We start from the raw sequence: 24766 nt of genomic DNA on the forward strand, positions 1-24766 counted from the left end.
AACTTCCCCAATAGAAGGCAGTCTTATTTTGAGTTGATCATCCTTCCCTATTTTTTTATCCTTTATTCCTTCTTCTTTGAGAGATTAGTCAACCCCTAGCTCCATATGTAGCATCATGTAAGTACAATACCTACTGATACTGCACAGCAGGGCTTGATTCTTTATTGGAGCTAAGCAAGATTGTGATCCTGTAAAACCATCCAAGGATTCTGTTTCCTCAGATAGGAAACATAATCCTTGGATGCACATAAGTTGAACTGGTAGCTGAAGTGCTTACCAGCTACAGCTAGGGTTTCCTATTTTAACTTGATAGATATATATATATAATATATATACATATATTATATATATATATATATATATATATATACATATATTATATATATATATATATACATATATATATATATATACATATACATATACATATATATATATATGCAAATGGGTTATTGTTTATAATCAAGATATGAAAAATTATGCTTAGTTCCAAACCAAAGTGAAATTTTTATAAGTATTCATTATCCCAGGGCTGGTATACTACTGAAGCCAGTAATATATACAAAGAAAAAAAGACCATATTAAGTTTTTTTAATTGAAAGTTTCTGAAAAAAAATTCTTGCTTCTGAACCCAATCCTAACTTTACAAATTGATACTGAATTACTACTCCCAATTCAACATTATGATAATAGATTATACAGATATGATTCAGCAGTCATTACACTATGTAATCATGACAAAAAATAAAAAATAAATTTAGCAAATTGTTAAAAAAAATGTATTTTTTGTATCAATTCTCTTCCTTGTAAACTTTTTAATGGCAGTTCATTGGATTTTACTAATACAACATGACAAAAAATATAAATAATTATAATATATAAAATATTATTTTGGAACACTTTTTTTTTAAATTGTATTCATTGCATATTTTAAGAAAAAGTTTTTCATATGTAAGTTCTACATTGACTATGTTACAGTAGCTCTTTTCCTTAGTAGGGGGGGGGGGGGGAATCATTTCACATTCCAACTGCTGACTCAGTTGAGTTAATGCAGCAGCAATAAATGAGAAAAAACATTCACTACTTTTTTTAATTCACTTGTATTCTAATTAATAATAAAAGAGTACCTTTCTCTTTTGACCTTGTTGAATACATATACTTGTATTAAACACATAAATACAAAAACAATAACAAACCCACAATTGTATCATTCTCAATAGAAAAATAACATTCCATATGAAAATCCTTTTAAAAACAACTTAACCACCAAACACAGTAAGAAAAAACCCTAAAAAAACTAATATTTATATAGTCAACTTTCACACGATCCCACATCATCAATCATCATTGTTCATGTAATTCTACAATTGCATGTAACAACAAATTGTTGTTACAATTTGAAGAATAGTAACAACAAACAATTTGGACAAACAACAAACAATTGTGGATGTTTTTCATCCAAGAATTGTTCTACAATTTGTTGTAATTCAAAAATAACAAAAACAAAAAAGAAATAAAAATTTAGAAAACAAAAACCCTTACAATCACAAAATTTGAAACAACACAACTTCATTTAAAAATTTAAATTCTTATTTCTCTTTTGTTCGTGATATTTGTTGATGTAATTATAGAATTAAGTATTAACTGATGATGCGGGATCTTGCGAAAGTTGACTATTGGTATTACTTTTTTAGTTTTTTTCTTACTGTGTTTGGTGGTTAAGTTGTTTTTCAATACTATGTTTTATATACACATATATACTATCTTTAGAGGTTTTTATGGCTTCTATTAATCTTTAAATTGAGTTTAGTCATTTTATAACAATAATATTTCATTGATTACCAGGATTAGATCCACTGTGCTTTACTGATATTATTTCATGAGCTGTGTTATGTCATTTTATTACAAAGGGTAATTCAACTAGAGAAAACATTTTTGTCGATGTGTTTTATTTATGTCTATTTATTACAATAGTGTTTGTAAAAAATGTGTATGTATGTAACACTGTACTAATTTCTATTGAACCTTAATTTTTATTAAAATGTTATTTATACACATTAGAAAATAAGAAAAAAGCTGATGATAACAAAATTTTGCACAGTCAGGCTTTATTTATAATATTCATAATCTTTACCAAAAAGAAGCATTGGAAGACCCAACCTCAACAAAAAAAAATCCAGGGAAAGAATTGCTGAATGAAGCAGGATTTGCTGCAGTACTATTCAGTACATTACTGTTAAGGAATGAAAAATCTGGTAGTGGATTTTCTAATCGCTCATAAGTCTACCTCGAAAGAAAAATTTGCCAATTTCACCAAATGTATTAATATTGCAAACCATAAATGATTTTCACATGGAGCAAAATCAAGGTTACTTACCTATACTAAGAAGCTTACTTTATGTTTTTTAAAACAAAATTTGATTTTGTATACGGAAAATAGCTTGTGACACATGTCACTAAAAACTAAGGTACAGATGAAAAAAAAAATCATAAGAAAAAAGGTGATAATCTTTGTAAATAGAGTTCTGAGGACAATTTTTGGATCAGTGCAAGAAGGCAGAAAAGGAGTAAGTATATAATTTCATCAACTTCTGAAAGACGTAACAGTAAAGATCAGTGGTTGAAACATGATCTGAGAAGAAAAGAAAGAATGATTGAAAAGCTTATTATAGCAGAAACCAGAAGGATTACAATCACTAGGAAGGCAAATGATGAGTTAGCAGGGCAGACTGAAGGGTCCTGAAAATCAGATGCCAGAAGATCATGAATGGTAGAAACAATGAAATGAATTCATGCAAGTGGTTTTAGGAAAGGTAGGCAAATTGATCTCATAATAATGTTTGAACAATGAGTTTGCATTGCACAACTATATCTGTTTTTTTCAATGTATTTATTGCTGATAACTTGGTAAAAAAAAAAAATCTATATTTTACCAGAAAAAACACTATTACAGAAATAGTTTTTAGTCTATATGTTTACATAAACAGGATTAATAACATAGCAGAATTGTAGCAAAAAAATTTACCAATAAAAAAATAAAATTACAAATAAATCATGTTTCTTTAATCACATGTTGAATTACACTATATTTGTATTTATCAAATGTACAATAATTTTATAATAATAAGGATTCTATTAATAATTTTAAAATCATTATGTAATAATATTGTGCAATAGATAATAAAATACTTATAATTTTAATATATAATTATAATATTATAATTTTACAATGTATCATATAAAACCTAATTTAAAGTCTATAATAATAATAATTCTAAAAAATAAGAGTAATAATATATTATTTTTTTTTAAATGAGGTCAATCATCAAAATCCAAATTCAGTCATTTCCAACATCAGTCTTTCTAAATGTACAAACAAAAAGTATGATCACTTCTACACAAAAATTATTTATAGACTTGTTTATAACAAAAAAAAAAAAAACTAAATCAGATTGAAAGACAAAAAAAAAATATATAAATACAGCTTATTTGTAGATTTTGGACAATACATATTAATATTATCAAGAACGATTACAAAAATTTTCTATAGGAAACAGAATTTTATGCATATCGCAATACAAACACATCAGTATACTTTTCTATCGTTCCTGTGTATACAAACTATAAAATAAATCTATCCAAACATTTATTTTTTTTTTTTAAACAAAATAATATGTTTATATACTATTCTGCTATTTATATAAAACAAATTAATATGTAATAAATAAATCCATTCTATTATACTCAATTTTATAAATGTAAGCCAGTAGGCACTTAAAAAAAATCTGAATATTATACAAAAATACGTTTTAAAAAATCTATTACTCAAAATTTTTGAAGTATCTGAGGGATCGACAATCAAAAAAAAGTTGTTGTCTTTGGTGAGAAGGAAACAAAGTTACCAGTTCTCAAACTGGAATAAAGTGAAACAGATTGCAATAAAATTACAGTAAAACAAACTGAATGATTTGGCAATTTATGTTGCTTTAACACTATTGATTGACAGTGATGAACAAAGTTATTTTCATGATAAAAAATTTACTCATTAACCACCAGAGTTTAATATCTTTTCTATTACAATGTTCAAGTTACATTTTGCATTACATATATTTTAATTATATAAATGGAGTATTAAAGAATTATAGTACAAACTGTACAATGGTACAATCTTTTAAACCAGCATTTTAAATGCAGGTATCTCATATACCCCTAGTATAGAGAAAAAACATAATATACATCCTTCATACAGAACTTAAGCCTGTTTCTTAACATATGTTATATACAAAGTAACTGTGTTATTCTATTATTAAAAAATAAGCAACATCAAAATCAGAGTTAAAGAAACATTTTATAACAAGAAGAAACAAGAGTTTTTCATAAGTTAATCAATTTTAAAAATTCTTCAAAGCGGAAATAAAACTTCATAGAAAGCCATGTAAAGGAGAAACAAATCAACGTATAGACCACATATGAAAGATTCCCTTGGACTCCATGTTAAAATTTGGTTGAATCAAATACAAAGTGTTAAGTCAAAAAATTATGTATTTAAAGATATTTGTCAAGTATTTAAAAATAATATTACATGTCTCATAATTTATAAAAATTATGTAAACAGTAGTGACAAAGGGCTAAAATCTGATCCCCAGTTGGCCTGGATAGGTTCCAGAGAATAAAAATGGTCTCGCTCCATCACTGTTGTTTTAAATGAAGGCGTAAATAGTTAGTATAAATTAATAATATTTACAGAATACTACGCACCAAACTAGTTGAATTATAACTGTATAACACATGAAGTTTATTAGGGAAGGGATTTATTAATTAATTAAACGGTATATGTAAAAATTAAAATATATTCAATCATCTGTATTAAAAAAATTCTACTTCTGTAATCTTAAATAACCTAATTATTCAAGTATTAATTCTGACAGAATGGAAAATACGTTTTATGTTGTAAAAAAAAAAATAAAAGACCCTGTCTTAAAGTTATAATATTCACGCGTGTTTTTCCATAAAAATAACATCATACTTTTTACCAATAGAAAATCTTTCCTTCAAAAATTATTTACAGTAATAGTATGATATGCAAGAAAATTCAATCACTGTAATTTATAAACACACATAAATAAATAAATAATTATACTACTTAAAAATAAAATTAAATATTCATTCAATTTATCCCATATTATATATATATAAACCAATACTAAGTTGAATATTATGATTTAAATAAAATAATTCATCTATTTCAAATCGAATGAATTTTCTTGCATACAGATTTAAATAGAGTATATAAAACACTATTTTAATAGATAAATATTTTTTTCTTACAGCTTAATCTAATAATAGTAATAACAAATAATAAAAATTGTAATAATAAAAACTTAGAAACGATATTATAAATGACATTCAATTAGAAAATATTCAATAATAATAGCAACAACTGTCTTAAAGTTGTATATGGAAATAATTCATCGTACAAAACTCAACAAACCATATATGTAAATGATGATATCAGAAACCTTCCTCATGGTTCAATCCAAGTTGATCTGTGAAAGAAGCAATCCTCTTCGACTAAGCCACATTCTGTTTAAAGAAAAAAACAATTATATTTATATAAATAAGAATGAACAAACAGGTCCTGGCAATACAGTCACTGCATCCCATGCAATCTTATTGTTCCATAACCTTCCATAAATAATAAGGAATAAAATAACAGTTGCTTGCAAATAAATATTTCTGTTTTAATTTTAGATTTCACAGACATTAATTGCACTGCAAATCCTGATTTCAAAATTCTATTTAATAATTTTATCAACTTGTTTAAGTTAAATGAATTTGCAAATTCAACATCGCTTTTATTTTATGGAAAACATTTTTTACCCTGCTGATAAAACTGATATTAAGCTTTTTTTTTTAACCAAAAACAACAACTGACTTTGCATTAAGTTATTTGAGAGTGAAAATGATAGAAATATTGTTGACAAAAATGTCCCAAATACTAAGTACATGAAGCGTTATATTTTTCGTTATGTAAGGTAAATTAACTGAAAATGACAAATCTCCTCAGGGTAAGGATGGTCAGGTCAACCCCAGGTGTGTGTGTATGCCACTTGATGGCACATTAAATTTTTGTAAAAAAAAAAAGTTAAGTATATTTTAATACAAAACTATGAAATATACTTATAAAAGTTAAACACTTTGTCTACTGTGCTGTAGTTAATAGTTTTAAAAAATTACCCTGAACTACCAAAATAGACCTCTTGACACCCCCCCCCCCCCATGGGAAGACATCCCCAATTGTGATGATCCAGTCGCCTGTATCATCACAAATCATTTTCCTATCAAATTTCATCAAATCAGTTAAAAATTGCACCCAGTAGATTGAAAAAACTGTTCAAGAACCAAAAACCTTGTTTTTTTAGCTTCAATTTCAGTTCCTGCGAACCAATTCATTTGAAAATCAATAGGACTCTAGTCCCAATAGGTTTAATTGCCCCAACAAGTTTCATAAAAATTTGTTAAGATCACATCCAGTAGGATGGATAAAAAATTTATACATATATTTTTAAGTATATAAGCATGACTGGGCACAGTAAAGATTAATCTGGTAATAAACATTTCTGCACAAAAATAATTGCTAAATATAATTAATAACTGCAATAAGACATACTAGTACTATAATGTGTATTATAGTATGTAGAATGTTTTCTAAACATAATATAATACACACTATGCTGATAGTTTAGAGGGATATTGAAACACTTTTTTGCTATCTTTAGTTATCAATAACTAAGAATTGAAGACGTTAAGTTTATCAATAAACTGTGATGTGTATGACCTTTGCCTAGAAATAAACATACATTCTGGAAATAAATATAATTATTTGTTAATAGGGAAAGAAGAGCTCTACAACTTATGCATTAGGAGAAATACAATATGGTACAGAGCAAACATTATAGTTCAAAAAGTACAGACTAGAACAGTCTAAAAAAACAAATTAACATACACATGTCTGTTATGAGATAATGTGTTCATTAAACACTGTTGAGAAATTACATATACAGATTTAATTAATTTTTTTGGAAAATTTGTAAATAACTATCTCTAATAAATTGACAAACATATTACTTTAAAAGATTGATTTGAAATCTTCTTGCTCTCTAATAATGAAAAATATTTAAGGCACATTCAATCAAAAAATATAAAAAAAAACATAATTTACACACAATATTTAAAAAAATTTATATATATTCTAAGTAGGATATTCACCCTTTTCTTTTTTCCTCCTTTTCTTTAAAGTTTCTTCCTTAGAAAAAATATTTCTCTTTTGTGCATTTCAAAATCAAATAAAATTCTCAAAAATAATACATTATGTGTAAAATCCAAATTCAATTTTTGTTGTTGTTATTAATGGAGTGCTGGCCCTTCTGTGAAGGATTTTTTCTCTTCATTTACGATTGAGAACAACTTTATTTATTCATTTTTGCAATGTATATGTTGCAATCTGTTCAACTGGTGAACAATAAATAACCCACCTACAGCAATGAGATGAGGATGATATTTATGGCTTGTAAATGAGGTGTACTCGTGTACAAACTCAGGCCAACCATTCCTGAGACATGTGGTTAATTGAACCCCAAATACTAAAAACCACCAATATTACTGTCTAGTATTCAAATCCATATAAAAGCAACTAATTTTCACGAGGATTTGAACCTCAGACCTTCAACTTTGAAAATCAGCTGTTTAACAACTTATTTGCAATGATTAGTTAACCACTACACCACACCAGTAGGCTTTATGATGGATGATCTATTGTATTTTGATTAAAAACCAAAATTTTTACAACATTGTGTTTCACAACTGGATTTACATTTTTTCATCAGAATCCCCCGTTCTAAACTGAGCTTGTACTATTAACAACTATTGTACTATTAACAACTTATACTTGTACTATTAAGTAAGTCTGCTTAATATTTAATATAATTCTCATCTATTTTAATTTTACAATAATAACTAACCAAAATAACTTTCTGAAAAAAGATTTTTTTTAAAAATCATTTCAAATTATTAGATTTGGATAAACATAAGTCTGACTACATATACTGGGCTATAAATCATATATTTAAGACTACAAAATAAATAACAAACTAAAACTTACCCAACTCCAGTGCCCAGTATAAGTGAAAGAACATTAGTCAAGAAGAGTGTGTACAAAACCTCTTTTGAAAACAGACTGTTTTTTCCAACCTTAGCATGTCTGATGCTATATGTTTTCCTTTTTGGATGCTTAAATTTCCAGTCTCTGTAAATACCGTAACAGGAACATGTAACTATAATGAATTATTGAAAACTTAGTTTAATATTTAGTCATACGTTAAGTCTTATTACTTCATCAGGAAAAATTATATTTTTAAGAAATTAGAAATATAAAAATACAACTTCTGCACATATCAATTGGATAACAAAACATAACCTGTTTATTTGTTTTCATAATCAATGATATTTTAAAGATGGTGGTATGTATATAAATCTTTCAACCCAACAAATTCAAACTTTGGGCACAAATTAATGTACCAATTAAAGAGCCAATAATGTCACAAATATTAAATATATTAATTATGGGAATTACTAAATCAACAATTTGTTAATCAATTGTAAAAAATTACAAATGTAAAAATTGTTACAATTCTATCATTCAGAGATTACATATTTGAATAGGCATATTTTGTGGAACAAATTTAATTTTCAATAAAAGGAATGACAGGAAGGAACGTATTCATTAAAACAGAAAAGGTAAATTTCAATTAACACAAAATATAAAACAATGCACATGAAATTGCAAAATTGTTATTGAAACAATATATAAAGAACAGCCCAAAATCAGACCAGCACAAACTAAGATGAGATTTCTAATATAAAATAAATCTGTTTACTTTCTAAATAAAAATTTTAGGATGGAATTGTTCAAATGGTTATAATGATGATACTGAAACACATACTATAGAAAGCCAGCAAAACAATGAATACATGTTTTTGAAATGTAACATTAACTAACTTAACTTTGACATGTTAAAAATAGAGTGGGCTGATAAAGTTCAAAATGGAAAAAATCAAGTGAAATTTTCAGAAGAGAGAAAATTTGAGTTATGGTAACAAAAGAGTTTACAAATATAGAGTTTTCAATAAAGAAAATGAAGTCAAAAAGTGAGTGCGAAGTAGAAAGGAACACAGAGGTGGATTAAATCAGCCTGACCATAAGCTGTAAATGTACAAAAGACAGATTATAGATGAACTCTGTGTTTTCCCTTTTATTAAATGGTCATTTCCCATGAACCATTTTAGGCTGGACCAGCCATAAACCCAAAATTAACTATTTTTTCAATGGCCACTTTGAAGATATACAAGTGTTCTAACGTAGAGAAATAATAAAGTATATAAGTATAATTATTAATATATTATATCTGTTATTGTTGTTTTCTTTTCTTTTCAGGTAATCATTGCTTAAATCATGGCTAATAATTTAAGCAATGAGCAATGTAAGTGGATAATCAAACAATACCGGAAAACAAAGAATGCTGAACAGGTGCAACAGAAATGGGCAGAAGAATTCGATACACCTCTACCAAGTAGACTATCAATTTAAAGATTGGGCAATAAATTTGATAGAACTGGGTCCATCTGTAATATGCCAAAGAGCGGCTGACCAATCAGTGTTACTATCCATGAAAATGAAACGCTAATTGCTCAGGCATTTACTCAAAGCCCAAAGAAATCCAAAAAGAGAGCTTCTGTTGAGTTACACATTTCCTACAGATCATCTCTGGGTTGTCTAATGCAACGGTAAGGTTTGCAAAGATTTGTAAGATTACTTCATGGATTAATAGAGGAAGATCCAGATCGTTGTTTACAATTCTGTGAGATACTTTTGAATGAAGACAAGGTGATGGCATCATTCAAAAATTTGTTGGTCTGATGAAGCAAATTTTAAACTGTCAGGCACTGTTAATAGGCATAACTGTTGTCTATTACTCAACAGATAACCCCCATGTAATGATTGAAAAACAACTGAATCAACCTGGGGTTACAGTTTGGGCGTGCCTTTCATGTAAAGGAGCCATTGGGCCTGATTTTTCCATACAACTGTTACCCACAATGTCTAGCTTAACATTCTGAGGGACAATTCCACACTTACAGTTACAGCAGGATAATGAAAAGTCCTATTTCCAGCAAGATGGTGCTCCTCCCTCTATGCTTTAACAGTACGTGGGTTTCTTGACAATAAATTATCCAATAGGTGGATTCAACGAGAGCCACCTGAACAGCCATCACAATCATGAGATGATTGTGATGGCTGCATTGGATGGCCTACATCCAATGGAGTTTTTCTTCTGGGTGTTATCAAAGATAACGTATTTGCAAGAAAACCAAACACTGTTGATAACATGTGTAAATTCATAAGAGAAGCACGTCAAGAAATTGATAACAATAAAGACCTATGTGTCAGTGTGCTTGAGTGTAGAAACTGGACTACAGGACTACAATTTACTGTGTAAATGCTGAAGGCCGGTAATTTGAGTACTTAAGAGTTTGCACTTACTTGTATTAATTAATTAACTTAATTGCATTTTCTATGTCATCCTTACTGTGACTTCATAAAGCTATTGTTTTTCACAATAAAACCTGCATACGTACTGTATACCTACTTTTGCACCCTTCTGTATATACCTCTCTATGCAGTGGCAGAATTTTTCTACTCATACTAAATAAATACTCCATTCTAGACGGGAGACTTGTAGCAGCACATCTACAGTTAATGTACAATAATGTCTTCATGAGTCTAATTTTTTTTTTATTGTTCATCCTAGCACTATGGGAATTACTTTTATGAATAGTAGAAAATGCTCATTTCAAATATCTCTAATGATTAATACTGCGTAATAAAAAAAAATCATTTATTTTTTAGAGTGAAAAATATTATACCAACACTTTTATCATTTAATATGTTTTGCTCTCATTATCACATAAGAGTTTTATAACTGTCAAAATACTTATTGTTTACAACTTTGCTATCTACCATTCAAGGTTAATGACCTGCTGTTTAGCACATACTATTACTTAATTAATCTTAAAAAAAAATAACAATATTTTTAGAATTCATCACAGGTGAATGATGAGTATTTCATCATTATCTAGTAGAATACTTACCATTTCAATTTAATATGATAAAATGTTGGTAAATTTTTATAACAGTATATAAATGTTACATAGCCAAATTTGTGATACAGGTATTGTTTAAATAATAACTTGTATTTAAAATCTCACTGCGAACAAATAAAATTTCATATGAAAGCAAAATTAAAAAAAAAAAATTTCTAGTACTGTACTGTGTAAATTTTGTTTATGTTATAAGGTCAGTAACATAAAATTTATATAATGTGACACACATGCAAAAGTATTAGCATGAAACAAAATTTCAGTGCTTTATTTTTTTCTGTAATAAATGCTAGCTCCAAAAATTAAAATATTGATATCAAACTTTCTAAACATTAAAATCAATATGTAGTAATTTTTAATATTTTTATTTGTGATGATTGTACAGGAAGGAAAAGATCTAAGAACTGTAAAAAATGCTGATTAATTTAATACCGCAGCAATGAGAGCTGACTACCGATATGATTTACCCAAAAGTATATGAATAAATAATTTTTAATAAGCTTATTTTATTCAGAGTATTTTTTTTTTCAACAATTTATAATAATATTTAATTTTCAATCCACAAAAATGAAATCTAATACTGTATCATATGCAAGGTATATTTATCATATCTGAAAGTTTCTTTAATTTTTAACAATCTTTACAAAACGATCTGAAATTGTTCATTTAATACAATATATCTGTAATTAAATGTAAAGAGAAAATAATGTTATTAAAGAAATCCATCATCATAAGAGAAAGTACACAGAAAGACTATAGCAAAAAAAATTGTAATTTTTCTACCTGTACTAAACATTATCACTCATGTATTTTATCATACTAACAATTTACCAGATGTTACATGCCCATTTAAAATAAATGGATGTGTAACATCTCGACTTTGCGCAGTAAGCTAAAATAAAAATCTATCCTTACAATCTTATTATCTAACAATTAAAATATTTCAAAGAATAGAATTTTGAAAGTAAATACATGTAAAAATATAGACAGGGTAAATGCCAAATGTCAACACTACACTAATGACAGGTTCTAGTAGACCATCAAAGTTAAATAAACACCAGGCCAATTTTCCATTCTGCTGGCTTCTTACATATTACCGACACTTTTTCAAATGACAATAACACTAATGTCTTTAAGAAAATAATCTATTGTTATGTTAATCCTCTCCACATATTTTAAACATATTTTCTGTGTATCTGTATTTAACAGATTCCATTTTGTAGAAATAAACTTTCATAAAGTTTAGAAAATTATGGTGTCTTATAAATAATGTGGTATACCAATAACATATAGTTGTTAAGGAAATAAACAGTAAAGTGGGCTATATTTAATAAACAAATGTGTGTGACAGTTGTATAGAAAAGGTTAAACATTAATTAAAGGTTGTATATAAAATACAAACATGTATATAAATTTGCAGATGTAATTTTCTATGAATGTATTTATCCCCACTATCCTGCAAATTAAAGAATATCAGGGCCAACTGCAACTCATCCAGCTTTAGTAATCAAACTGGTTATTTTTCTTCCTGATGATCACATTATTACCATTATTAAGTAATTTTTTTAGTAATCTAACATAACAAATAAAAATGAAACACAAAATGTAAATTAACTTATTTCATAATAAAATTAGAAATCTGATAAATTAAATTTGATGGTACAGGACATGTCTTATCAGTGTGGACCAACTCAAAGTTACATTTAATGCCCTAGTTTTTATTTATAGTTAATTCTTTAAAACTTCTGTTTCTTTATTTGACTAGTTATAAAGAAATTTTAATCTAACATTAACTTAAATTTTTATTTATTTGTTAATTCTTACTCTTTAGACATGATCCAAAATTCAGCAGTGAAATCTTTACAGGGAAGTAAATGAAATCATTTTAAGATAATACATAGGCCACCTGTTTGATGATGCATTAAGGTGTGCCAAAATGTATTCATTGCACTGTATTAGTTGTTCTTTAATAATTAAACTGATGGCTAACATTACTGATGTAGTTAATTTTATGTTTTTGATTTTATACTTTTTATCAATAAATTGTAATTGAAAATATCATCTCGACAATATAAGCAAATTAATAGTATAATTTTAAAAATAATTTAACATTCTTTTAAAATGTAAATTGAAACATTAACAGATCAATGTTATATTACATAAATTGGTTTCTCAATAACAGCTTCACCTGAACTGATGTAAATACTATCCGTAATGACTTCAGTTTCATAAACAGTAATTATAAAAAAAAGAAGATTGTCATTGATCATATAGGCTCTTGCAACAGGTACCCTTTTTTTCAATTTTATAAATGTGATTGGATGTAATCTTCACCACTTCACATCCCATTAAGGAAAATTTCTTTTCATGATATATAATTACCGCATTCAAAGTTTGAAAGTAATCAATAATGATTAGCTGAATATTTAATTTCCTTTTTCAATATTAATTCTTCTAGTTTACATACAACCTGATGGTATTGCATCTTGCCTAATATGACAGCAAAATATGATATGTGTACATAATTAGCTTAAGTATGTGTCACATACTTTAGCTATAAAAATTACAAATATCTTCTTTTCTGTTCCTTCTCATAAAAAATTATTTTTCTTGTTTGGTAGGTTCCCCATAAAAAGTTTTTTTTTTAGCTATATTTGAGCTATACAACTGTCCATTGCATTAAATAAAAATATGAACTAGAATTCACAAAACATAAAAAAAATAATTATTTCAGCTGGAAAATCATATAATAAATAAAATACTAGTTGCTATAAAGGCAATTTAATAATAATGAATTTTGCATATGATAATGATTTTTCATGTATTCCTGGAAGTAATTTTAAATAAATGGCAAAAGAAATTAGTTAGAATAAAGTGTACACTTGGAAAAAGATAACTGCCTAAAACGACTAAATATCAATTACAGAAAGATATTTATTTATTTCATGTAACATCTGGTTAAAAGCTACTGAGCTCTACCATTTTCCATCACATATTACTTGGTTTATTGTTACAATTTATGAAGTAAATAGGAATAACTGTCTTTCCTAATATAGATTAAAACAGAAAAAGGAAGGGATTAGTAAGTCTATCTATACTTTGGCATTTATCGAACACCAGTATCACACATTATTCACATTTACTATGAGCAATTCATTTATACCTATAAACACTAAATACACGTTTCCTTTCTTCTTATTATTATCATCAGACTAAATTATAACTCACAACAACAAGCACATCATCTAACACTAGTACAAAATACAAATTAAAAAAAAAGTGGGAGAAAAAAATGTCATGTCGCCTTGGCCTTTTTTAATAATCCAACAATAAGTCTAGATCCACAAACTTTTTCTATCAGCTAGAACTTATGGAAAGAAATACACAATGCAATTTATAGCATTTGGATCTACATCTGGAATGGTGCAATTAGGATTTGACAAGAAAGTAAATTGTAAGTGGCTGGAGTCAAACGATTGGATATCTTAGTGTATCCATTAAATAGTTTAATTTCTATAAAAATAAGCAGTTCTAATACTAAATTACATGAAAAGCTGTATGGAATAATGTAGAAAAAAACAACTACATTCAAATCTTACTATTACAGTAAAAAAGGAGACCCTGGAAAAAACACACATTTTAATAAATGCATATCTAAACTTACATAAATTCTGTTTTAATCAGTTATACCAGAATATTTCAGAACAACCAAAATACTATAAATACTGGTAAGTAATTTTGTCTTTCTGTCTGTATTTTAAACATGTCTGTATGATAAACATTATATTTTTTATGCAACAAAGAATGTTACTATAACAGTAATTTGATGGGCACTTATGCTTATGTGCTGTGAGCATATATAACTATAACTCTGATACAAATAGAACTCAAGGTAAACTAGTAGTGATTATACTCCATTTTTAATAATACTTTTATAATAAAATTAAAATACAACGATAAAAACTTCGTTTATAAATAAATTCTCAGAGCAATGTGTTTACAGCATATTTTGAAAGGAATTGCTGATGGAAATAGAAATAAATAAAAAACATTTCTTCTTAAGCAATTTATATCTTTCCAGACATAAAGCAAGTAATTTTATCAAAATCCACTACAATTTTTCAAGCGATTAATCAATAAAAACAACACTGCATTAACTAAATTCAATGTATTTAATCAATGTATTAATCAAAACCTCTAATAAGGACTAGATGTTACTGAGGTTTTTTTTTATGAAAGACAGTTTATACTAATGTATTCCACAAGTAACTATATAATAAACAGCTTGTAACAGAATATATTTGTAGTGATCAGCACAAAATCATTGATCAATGTATACAGAATTCAGTTTCACTATTTTCATATTGTTCTTGTTGCTTCAAAATGTGCTGAAGGGATTTAACAGATACACCAGTCGATTTAGAAACAAGAGTCTAAATTTGTTTTAATTTTTTTGTTTGTCCTTTTCTTCAGCTTCTTCCTCCATAAAATTATAAATACTGAGAATAACTGCTAGAGCCTGATTTTTGATAATCTTCCTTCCCCTAATTTTACCCATTTTTGCTGACATGATGGGTTTATGTTTACACTATAACGATTAAATTTAATTCAAATAAAGTTAATTCAAAAATAAATTTTCATTAACGACAGTAACACTATTAATAAATAACAGCTGCAAACACAGGTAGATTACATATGTAAATGAAATTATTGGTTATAAAAAACATATATTGTATCACGATATTTTACGCTCTGAGTTCTGATTTCAACTGATTAGTTGTTTATCCCCCCCCCCCCATCAAACTATTGCTGCAATGCTATGGTGAATCCAATTACTATCCACCAACACTAAACAAACAAGCTGATACAACGATAAATACTTATACCTTACGTAATATTTTAAACATATATACTTACTTCGGAGGTACCTGGTCCGGACGACTGCTCCAGTCCCATATCCAATCTGTATTCCTTTCCACATTCATAAAATCATTATCCTGTAACAAAATTAAAAAAGGTTTTAAATTAAAATTTTTAATCTGTCATAATACAACAAAAAGAACAATTATCATAAAAAAATGTTTATACAGAAGAAAAACGTTTAAAATGATCTATTTTTATTAAGAAAATTTACATTAAGATCTAATAGAATAATTAGAAATGATCCTAGGAAGATGATATAACACAACTTGAAGTTCTACTACATCCTGAACATCTCAACTTGTGAAATAAATATCTTGTGTACTATATATGATAGTATAAAATACATCTTTATGCAACCTGATAGTCATCCAATACCTAGGAAATCTCAGACAATATAATTCTAGAAATTGGAGGGAGTGAAGCAAAAATAAATACAGATGACCATTAAGTTAAATTTACTGTTTTTTATAGATCACCAATATTAAACATGTTAGATGCATTTCTGCTGCATGTAACAGAATTTGTTAGCAGTTGATATTTACAGTTATTGATCCAATCTAAATGCCACAAATCAAATAGGCTGACTGGAACAGAAAGTTATAATTCGGTAAAAACAAATTATTTATTGCACATCATAAGAAAGGGAAAGAAGAAAAAAGATTAGTCATGTTATACAGAATAAAATTCTTAATGAAAGAAATACTGGAACTGGAAAAGATGAATGAGATTGAGATGTTTTAAAAGAAAAGAATTTTCATTTTGGATAAAATGAAATCATGTGATAGAGAAGTATGGAGAGATTACACAGTATAAGGAATTGAATCACCTCACAGTAAACTAAGCTAATTAGGATTTTCCATATAATATGTATTTATATTTATTAACTATATATAAATTTAAATTTTATTAGACTATTGTACATAAGTGTTCAGTATTTACTTCCATATTCCTTATTTTATTATTTATCAGTATATTTCTTTACTATTTTATTCAACAGCTGGAATTGAGGATATAATATGTACATTGCTGTTCTAAGAACAATAGATTTGCCTCATCACAATGAAACTAAAAATTAAAATACAAAATGAAATTGCTGATCATAACTGATTATGGAAAGCTTAGTCAGCACCTAAAATAATCATACTCTTACTTAGTGTTTGATTTTCAACAACACTAATTCCAGGGACACTGGTCATCACTGGCTTATGATGTCTAGATATGTGTTTTATTAATTTTTTTTGTAAATAAGGAGGCCAAGGAAAAATTATAAGTTAATAAATCAACTAGATTAATTGATAAAAAATTAATTTATCAAAAACCAATGCAGATTTAAGTATTTTAGAGCAGAAATACTTTTTCGATATACTCAAAAAAGGCACAGTGCTGTATAATAATGGGAGAAGTGATTCAGAGACAAACATCAGGTTTAAAGACATAGAATAACATTAAGGGTAAAATAATAACATGTAACTGAGAGATAGGACTGGAGAAGTGTGATGCCAGGAGTAGATTACATTGGGAGTGGTGGGGAGACCATGTTATTCAGTCTGGCACAGCACTGGTGATTTGGTAATGGAAACATTCCTCCACTGCACTCTCCTTAATTCCTGTAAAAGAAAAATAGCAGCTGCCATTTAGAAACACAGAATTTTATGAAATATTGTTATTCATAGGTCATTCTACCTAATGCAAGGTGCTTTAAAGTAAAATTTCATAAAAATCCAATAATGTGTTTGGCAGTAACTATATCAAAAAGTTACTTTAAGATAGAATTTCATTTTTTTCATTCAACAATATACTTTTATATTTTTTTGATAAACAAACAAAATAATTAAACATCAATAATTTGGTTTGTCAGTTGCTGAATATTTTTTACAGAATGGTAAAATACCCTTGCAATGGATTTAGGATTATGAAACAATACAATAAAAATGAAAATGGCAAAAATTTATGGTTACGTCAATATTAAAGTCGATGGGTACGTTAGTATGTCTTTCTTTCTTTTTTTCTGTTTAGCCACCAGAACCACTGTAAGGTATTACTTCAGAGGATGAATGAGGATGATATGTATGAATGTAAATGTAAATGTAAACAATCTCAGGGTGACCATTCCTGAGATTGTGGTTAATTGAAACCCAACCACCAAAGAACACCGGTATCCACGATCTAATATTTTAATTTGTATAAAAGTAATTGCCTTTATTAGGGTTTGAACCTTAGAACTTTCAACTTTGAAATCAGCTGATTTGCGATGATGAGATAATCACTAGAGCAGTCCGGTGAGCTAGGTTAGTATAACTACCACCTGCCTTCTGTACAGTCACTAATTTTTCAGAGCACTGTCTTAATATCAAATAATAAGTCATTTAACCTATTTTTGAAATGATCAAGCAAATTTCAACGGAAACAAATTTTTTTTATCTTGATTCTTTTTTCATAACAGTTTCCACTATATCTTTAGGCTACCAGTATACTGTTCACTATTTTCTTCAAAACACCAGCAAAAATTTCTGGCACATTTTCATCAGGGAATCTGCCATTCCAGCTCTTAAAAAAGAAGAAATTCTGCTTATATAAACCTGCATGTGGCTAGCCAAATACAGGTTTATATTTTTTATTTTATTTTAACACACAAGCACACAAAGCCTCACAATTAAAATGGTGGCAATCATCTTTTATAGTCAAGCACTTTAGATATCTACTTCTGAATATAATTTCAAAATTTATCATGAAAGATAATTTCCACCTTATCTAAATTGAATCTGAACAACAGGTGCACAATGAAGATACATTAATTTCTGTAATATAGCATACATTAAATTAAATTAAGAATAAGAAAAATCATATCAATTTAAGTTTAACGTATGTACATTGAAGCAATCTGCATACATAAAAATGCAATAAAGGATCAATTTTTAAACAAATTACATATTGTCCTAAACAATATAATACCATTATACATGAAGCCACTCCCAATTAATAAATATCAAAGACTTGAATACAATACATATTCATACATCTCTATTCATCTACGTACATAATGTGAATGAATATATTGAAAAAAACTATTAGTATTACTAAAAAAGAAAAGAATTACATTAAACAGATTTATGATTGAAATAACTCAAATTAAAATTAAATTAAAATAATTTGATGTGAATATAATCCATCAGACAGAAAATAACTAATTAGGAACAAAAATTAACCAACAAATTTCTGATTTTGATGTAGCTGCTATTTTGATAAAGCTGTTTTTTATCAATTCATAAATGTATGAGAAAAAATAAAAGTATTTGCAGGCGCTTCTATTCAATCAAAATTTATTTTGTGATAAACAGAAAAAAACATATAAAAGTAGAAAAACCCCTCATCATAGTTTATATGTACTAAAATACATTAATACAACTAAAAGAGTAAATAAAATCATTATTACCTAAGGACAGGAAGTATAAAATCATATGATATCTTATAATTATATCAGGATTCTCTAATCTCGTTAATAACAAAAGAGCGTCAAAAAATACATAACTATTTTTAAAGGAAAAAATATTCAGAACATATTATTTTAATTTGTCAAATTTTTTTTGGTTTTTTCAACATTAACTTAAAATTAAAATTACAATTGATAGCAATTTTCACATTTATCGATCAAATTAAATAATATTTTTTGAGATTACAGGCATCAATTTACAATAAACATTTCTTTATGAAATTTGTAGTGTAAGAAAAATGCCTGTCTGACTGGGATAAAATAATGTTCATCGATTATAAATATTTTTATTAATAATTTAATTTCTTTCAACGAGTGAAGGGAGGTATAAAACAGAATGGTTCCCACATAATGGATATTCATCAACTTGTTACTTTATACTCTCTTCCCAGTTGTTTGCAAGCTATGATGCATGCTATATATCTGGGGTACAGTGACACTAGTAATCAAGGGTTGCAGTTTCAAAAAAATAATAACAATTATCAAACAGCATGCCCCTGCGGTGAAAAGAGAAAATATCACTTGTAAGTTTTGAATATTAACTACAATTTCAGAGAACTTTCCATGCTAACATCCAACACTACAGTTGGCTCTGTGAAAATGACAACAGGAAACAAATTCACACCTCACTTTCCTTAAAAAGCCTGGCATTGAATGATTATTTTCTTGGAAATGATGGTATCCTATTATTGGGTATGACTTTTATCTATCTCATCTCAGTCACAAACGATTATTAAATTATGGCATTCAATTAATTACAATAATTATAACTTCATAGACTGTGGCTATCTTTCATCAGAATCACATCAGTTATAGGTTCAAATCCCAGTCAGGTCAGTCAGGGTAGATCCAGACCTACCCAGGTCTGGGTAGGTCCATATCCAACAGAATTAAGATTTTATCATGTAAAAAAGAGTAAGATTCATGTAAAGCTGTAATTGGGTATCAACTGTAGTAGCCACAGTGAATAGATAACATTATTAATATTAATTAATAATTGCTAAAATATGTAGATGAAATAAAATGTAAAACTAGTTTATTAATTAATAGAAGAAAACACAGGAGCAACAAGCAACTACTATCAACAATAAATCATAACATCTGTGATATAAACAAGAGCAAAATTATTCATTATGAAGAAATATGCAAATTAATTTTTGACAAGTCAGTAAAGAAATTCATGAATAAAACAACACATTTGATAGGGGAAGGAAATAAAAAGGGAAATGAAAAGAAACACACACAACACAACTATTTAATTTAAAAATTCTCAATATTAAAAAAATAAAAAATAAATTTTAAATACTAATACAGTATCAAATATTGCAAAACTAACAGAAAAAACTGAAAATGTTAATTACAATTTCGCCATCTACAATATCTCAAATTACTATGAAAATGCCTCGCCATTATACTTCAAGTGGAATAAAGATAGATATGGGGGTCATCTCACAAATTGAATGTCATTATATTTGATTAATGTGTGGGCAACAATGACTGCAATATTATGCATTTACAACAAACACGCCTACACTTTCATTATATAACACATAAATATGCACACAAAAACATCAACAATAAATCTTCATATATTTCACCTGTCAGAGGATTTAATTTAACAATTATTAAACATTTTTTTTTTTAAATTCACCTTAAATGATGTACAGAGTTCAATAGGATCCACTGATATATGTATACATTAAAGGCACAGATAAATATTTTGAAGAATAAATACACAATGATGATCTGCTAACTGAAATTCATCAGTTAAACAGTCAAGAATAAAATGAAAACATTGGTAAGAATGTTGTTGAACTAAACTGGCAGTGGCCTATACATGGAAATTAGAATTTAACTCTTAACAATGATAAAAATTAATATTTTTACTTTTACTGCATTATTTTTTTATCCATATAAAGTAAAATAAAAACAAAACTTAACAAAAGAAAAAAGTAAATTGCTCAAGAAATATTTGTTAAAACAATAAGAAATAATATTCACACAAACTTGATCTTGGCTCAGGTACTTTACTTACAGTAATATACAATGTCTACTCGTAAACTGAATGTATGTAGTGGATTTTATTCTGAAAATAAGTGCATTTCTAATTGTGAAACAGTGAGGGCATCTAAAACGAAAAGTAGGTCTTCTTGCGCAAGACATTTTTTCGTTCTTTATTTAGGCATCTGTTTTAAAAAATGTATTACTTAACTATAATCCTCCAGTGAGGGGGTCTGGACTACAGTTAAGTTGAATATTTCTTTATGTCACATCAAATTTGGTGATGGGCAAAGGTTTTCCTTAATGAAACTTAACCTTGAAAAAAAAAAAATTTGTCACGGTATGAGATTGTTGCTCAATGCAAAGTTGTTTGTCAATAATATGCTGCTTCCAGCCTTGGATAAAAGTAATCAAATCTCTACAGTAATTATAATTGGCGGTACCTGGAGGAATTCTTGAAGAAGGCCTCCTGTTGGGTCAGTTTTTTTTTTAATCTCAATTAGTGATAACTTTATTATTAGCTACCTCTTCCCTTTATTACAGATTCCTTCCTCCCAGAACAGGTTTATGGGTTTTGATAAGACATACACTGGATCTTTGTTAAGAATGTACAGACTTTTAAAGTTACTATATCCTCAGTATTTGGTTTTGTTTGGTCGGGGTGGCTTGATTACAAACTGATCTGGACTCTGTATCCTGTTAATAGTAAGGCTGTACCTTACTTTAAACAAAAAAAATAAAAATATTATTTTCTTTCTTTTCTTGTTTTTTTTTTTTTTTTTTTTTTTTTTTTTATTGAGTAATACTTTCTAATTTTGATTTTGTTTTCTTCAATTGGAAATAAAAATTGAATTTGTTACAATTATTTCTGTTTTAATAAGTTCACTTATCATAACCTAAACTCTCACCCACCAAGTTGGTCTAGTGGTGAACGCGTCTTCGCAAATCAGCTGATTTCAAAGTAGAGAGTTCCAATGTTCAAATCCTAGTAAAGGCAATTATTTATTTTTATATGGATTTGAATACTAGATCATGGATACCAGTGTTCTTTGGTGGTTGGGTTTCAATTAACCACACATCTCAGAAATGGTTAACCTGAGATTGTACAAGACTACACTTATACATATCATACTCATTCATCCTCTGAAGTAATACCTGATGGTGATTCCCGGAGGCTACACAGGAAATAAAAACGACTGATTCTCAAACTCTCCAATCATATCCATTGTAACTTCTTCTATTGATGGAACACTACATTTGCAGACCCTTGGTATTAAATAATATGAATGTTAACTTTAATAATAATAATAAAGATAATGCTTGACAAACATATATTAAACATTAATTTAATTATTTTATTTATTTTTTGTAAAAATTAATTATAAAACAGTAGAATTATAAGCAATCATAAAAAACTTAATGTGAGAAAAGAGAATGTTGTGGGTCTTTACCTGGAAGGATTTCTCAGACCTACTGCAATGATCTTATGAACCATACAACCAAATCACTAGACTATAACCAGAAAATTATAGAAGAAAACTAGATGTTGTACTGAGAACATTATACTGTAATACCAAAGAAAATTACATGTTGTAATATCAAAACTGTCCACAATGTTTAATCAAATTGAAGGAAACTACAGAAACCCCAAGCAGATGATACATTATTCATGAAATGTAAATAAAAAGTGTACATTGCCTTAAAGTCAATGTACTATGGGATAAAAAGTTAATAGTTTTTAAAACAAGATTACACATGCATGAAAATGAAATATAAACACAAATTACTATGCTTTTCAATAACTATTGATTAATAATGTTAGTGGTGTAGGAACAGTATCAGTGACATGGCATATAGCTGCTAAAGAATATACAAATGTTTATTAAGTTCAACGAACCATATAACAAGAATAGGCAGGTAAAAACGGCCCTGTGCTGCATTAAGTTCATTAAAGCATAACACAATACAAACTGCATTATAGTTAACATAACAATAATAATTTATCATTAGTAACACTTTTTCTTATAAATATTATCTTGTAAAAGTTTAAATCGATAATACTACAGAAAACTAAGCTGAAAAACCCCTGTTTTCTTTATCAAAAGAAAATTAATTTATGCAGAGTAATTAATAATTCTCTGTAAAGGCGTAAACAACAAATTACAATTTTATGTCCAAATGGAACCGACAAGCATCTTTGAACACATGTACATAAAATAAAGAACCAAAGTATATAATCTCTACCACAGTGTATGTCCACGAAAGATTACATTTGTGTTTTAACTTATTCAAGTGAAAAGGTGAAAAATTTAGGACCTGGCATGTATAACTAACTATATTGACAGTGGTTTCAATTATCCAGTATACTTTAAAAAGGAAATTTTGTAGAGCAATAAATAATATTTTACGAAAATAATGACAATCATTCGAACCTTTACAGTATAAATTTGATTACTGTATTTATAAGCCTTCTCAAAATGTAGACTTGTATTAAAACTTATCCTCTCAGATTCCTTAAATATTTGAAGTTTTTTTTCAGTGGTTTTAATGAAAAGTAATAATTAAACAATTATTTAATCCTCTTAAAAATAAAGAAAGGAAGAGATTAATAATATGAAATTCTGATATTAACAATTATATTTTTTCTGCTGTAAATTTTTTCAATGATAGTTATTATAATTAATTATTTAATTAGTAACTGATAAAACTTCCAATACCCATAAATAAATTTATTTACTATTTTTTTTACAATATGAATTACTTTTCAAATATTTAGGATACCTTATGTTTAAACAAAAATAACAAGTGGAAAATTAAAAAAATGTTTATGTTATTAAACATATTGAAAAAATCACCATCGATCAGTTTGAAGTTTTAGAAACACCCTTCATAATAACAACAGAATAAAAGTAAGACAACATAAAAACAATAGAATAGAAAATCATGGATAATTTAATTTTATTTCCCAATCGCTTTTCTATTATCTGTAAAACTTCTTTATTTACTGAAATTTATCTTCAAAAAATTGTAAAAAGACTAGGAAAATTTGTACTCTTTTTTTATCTTTTAACTTTTCTTAACTCTTTTTAACTTTTCAACTTTACTTGATCTTGTGAAACAGGTAAAAAATAAGAA

The 24766-nt window shown here is 27.4% G+C and overlaps 1 protein-coding gene across 3 annotated transcripts in view; it reads right to left on the reverse strand.

Annotated features, from left to right (window-relative positions):
- Window positions 1–2871: 2871 nt before the first annotated feature.
- The window catches only part of BNIP3 (BCL2 interacting protein 3), a 202442-nt gene continuing 180547 nt past the window's right edge, over window positions 2872–24766 (reverse strand). For 2 of the 3 annotated variants that reach the window (XM_075366182.1, XM_075366184.1), the window contains 3 exons: window positions 16135–16214; window positions 8162–8305; window positions 2872–5583 (listed from right to left, as the gene is read on the reverse strand). In XM_075366182.1, coding sequence (XP_075222297.1) covers window positions 5532–5583; window positions 8162–8305; window positions 16135–16214 — 276 coding nt within the window. In that variant the 3' untranslated portion in view covers window positions 2872–5531. The remainder of the gene's footprint in view (window positions 5584–8161; window positions 8306–16134; window positions 16215–24766) is intronic. The other variant, XM_075366183.1, reaches the window with a different exon arrangement.

This window comes from Lycorma delicatula, chromosome 5 (assembly GCF_047948215.1).
Source record: "Lycorma delicatula isolate Av1 chromosome 5, ASM4794821v1, whole genome shotgun sequence".
In the NCBI taxonomy this organism is placed as follows: domain Eukaryota; kingdom Metazoa; phylum Arthropoda; class Insecta; order Hemiptera; family Fulgoridae; genus Lycorma; species Lycorma delicatula.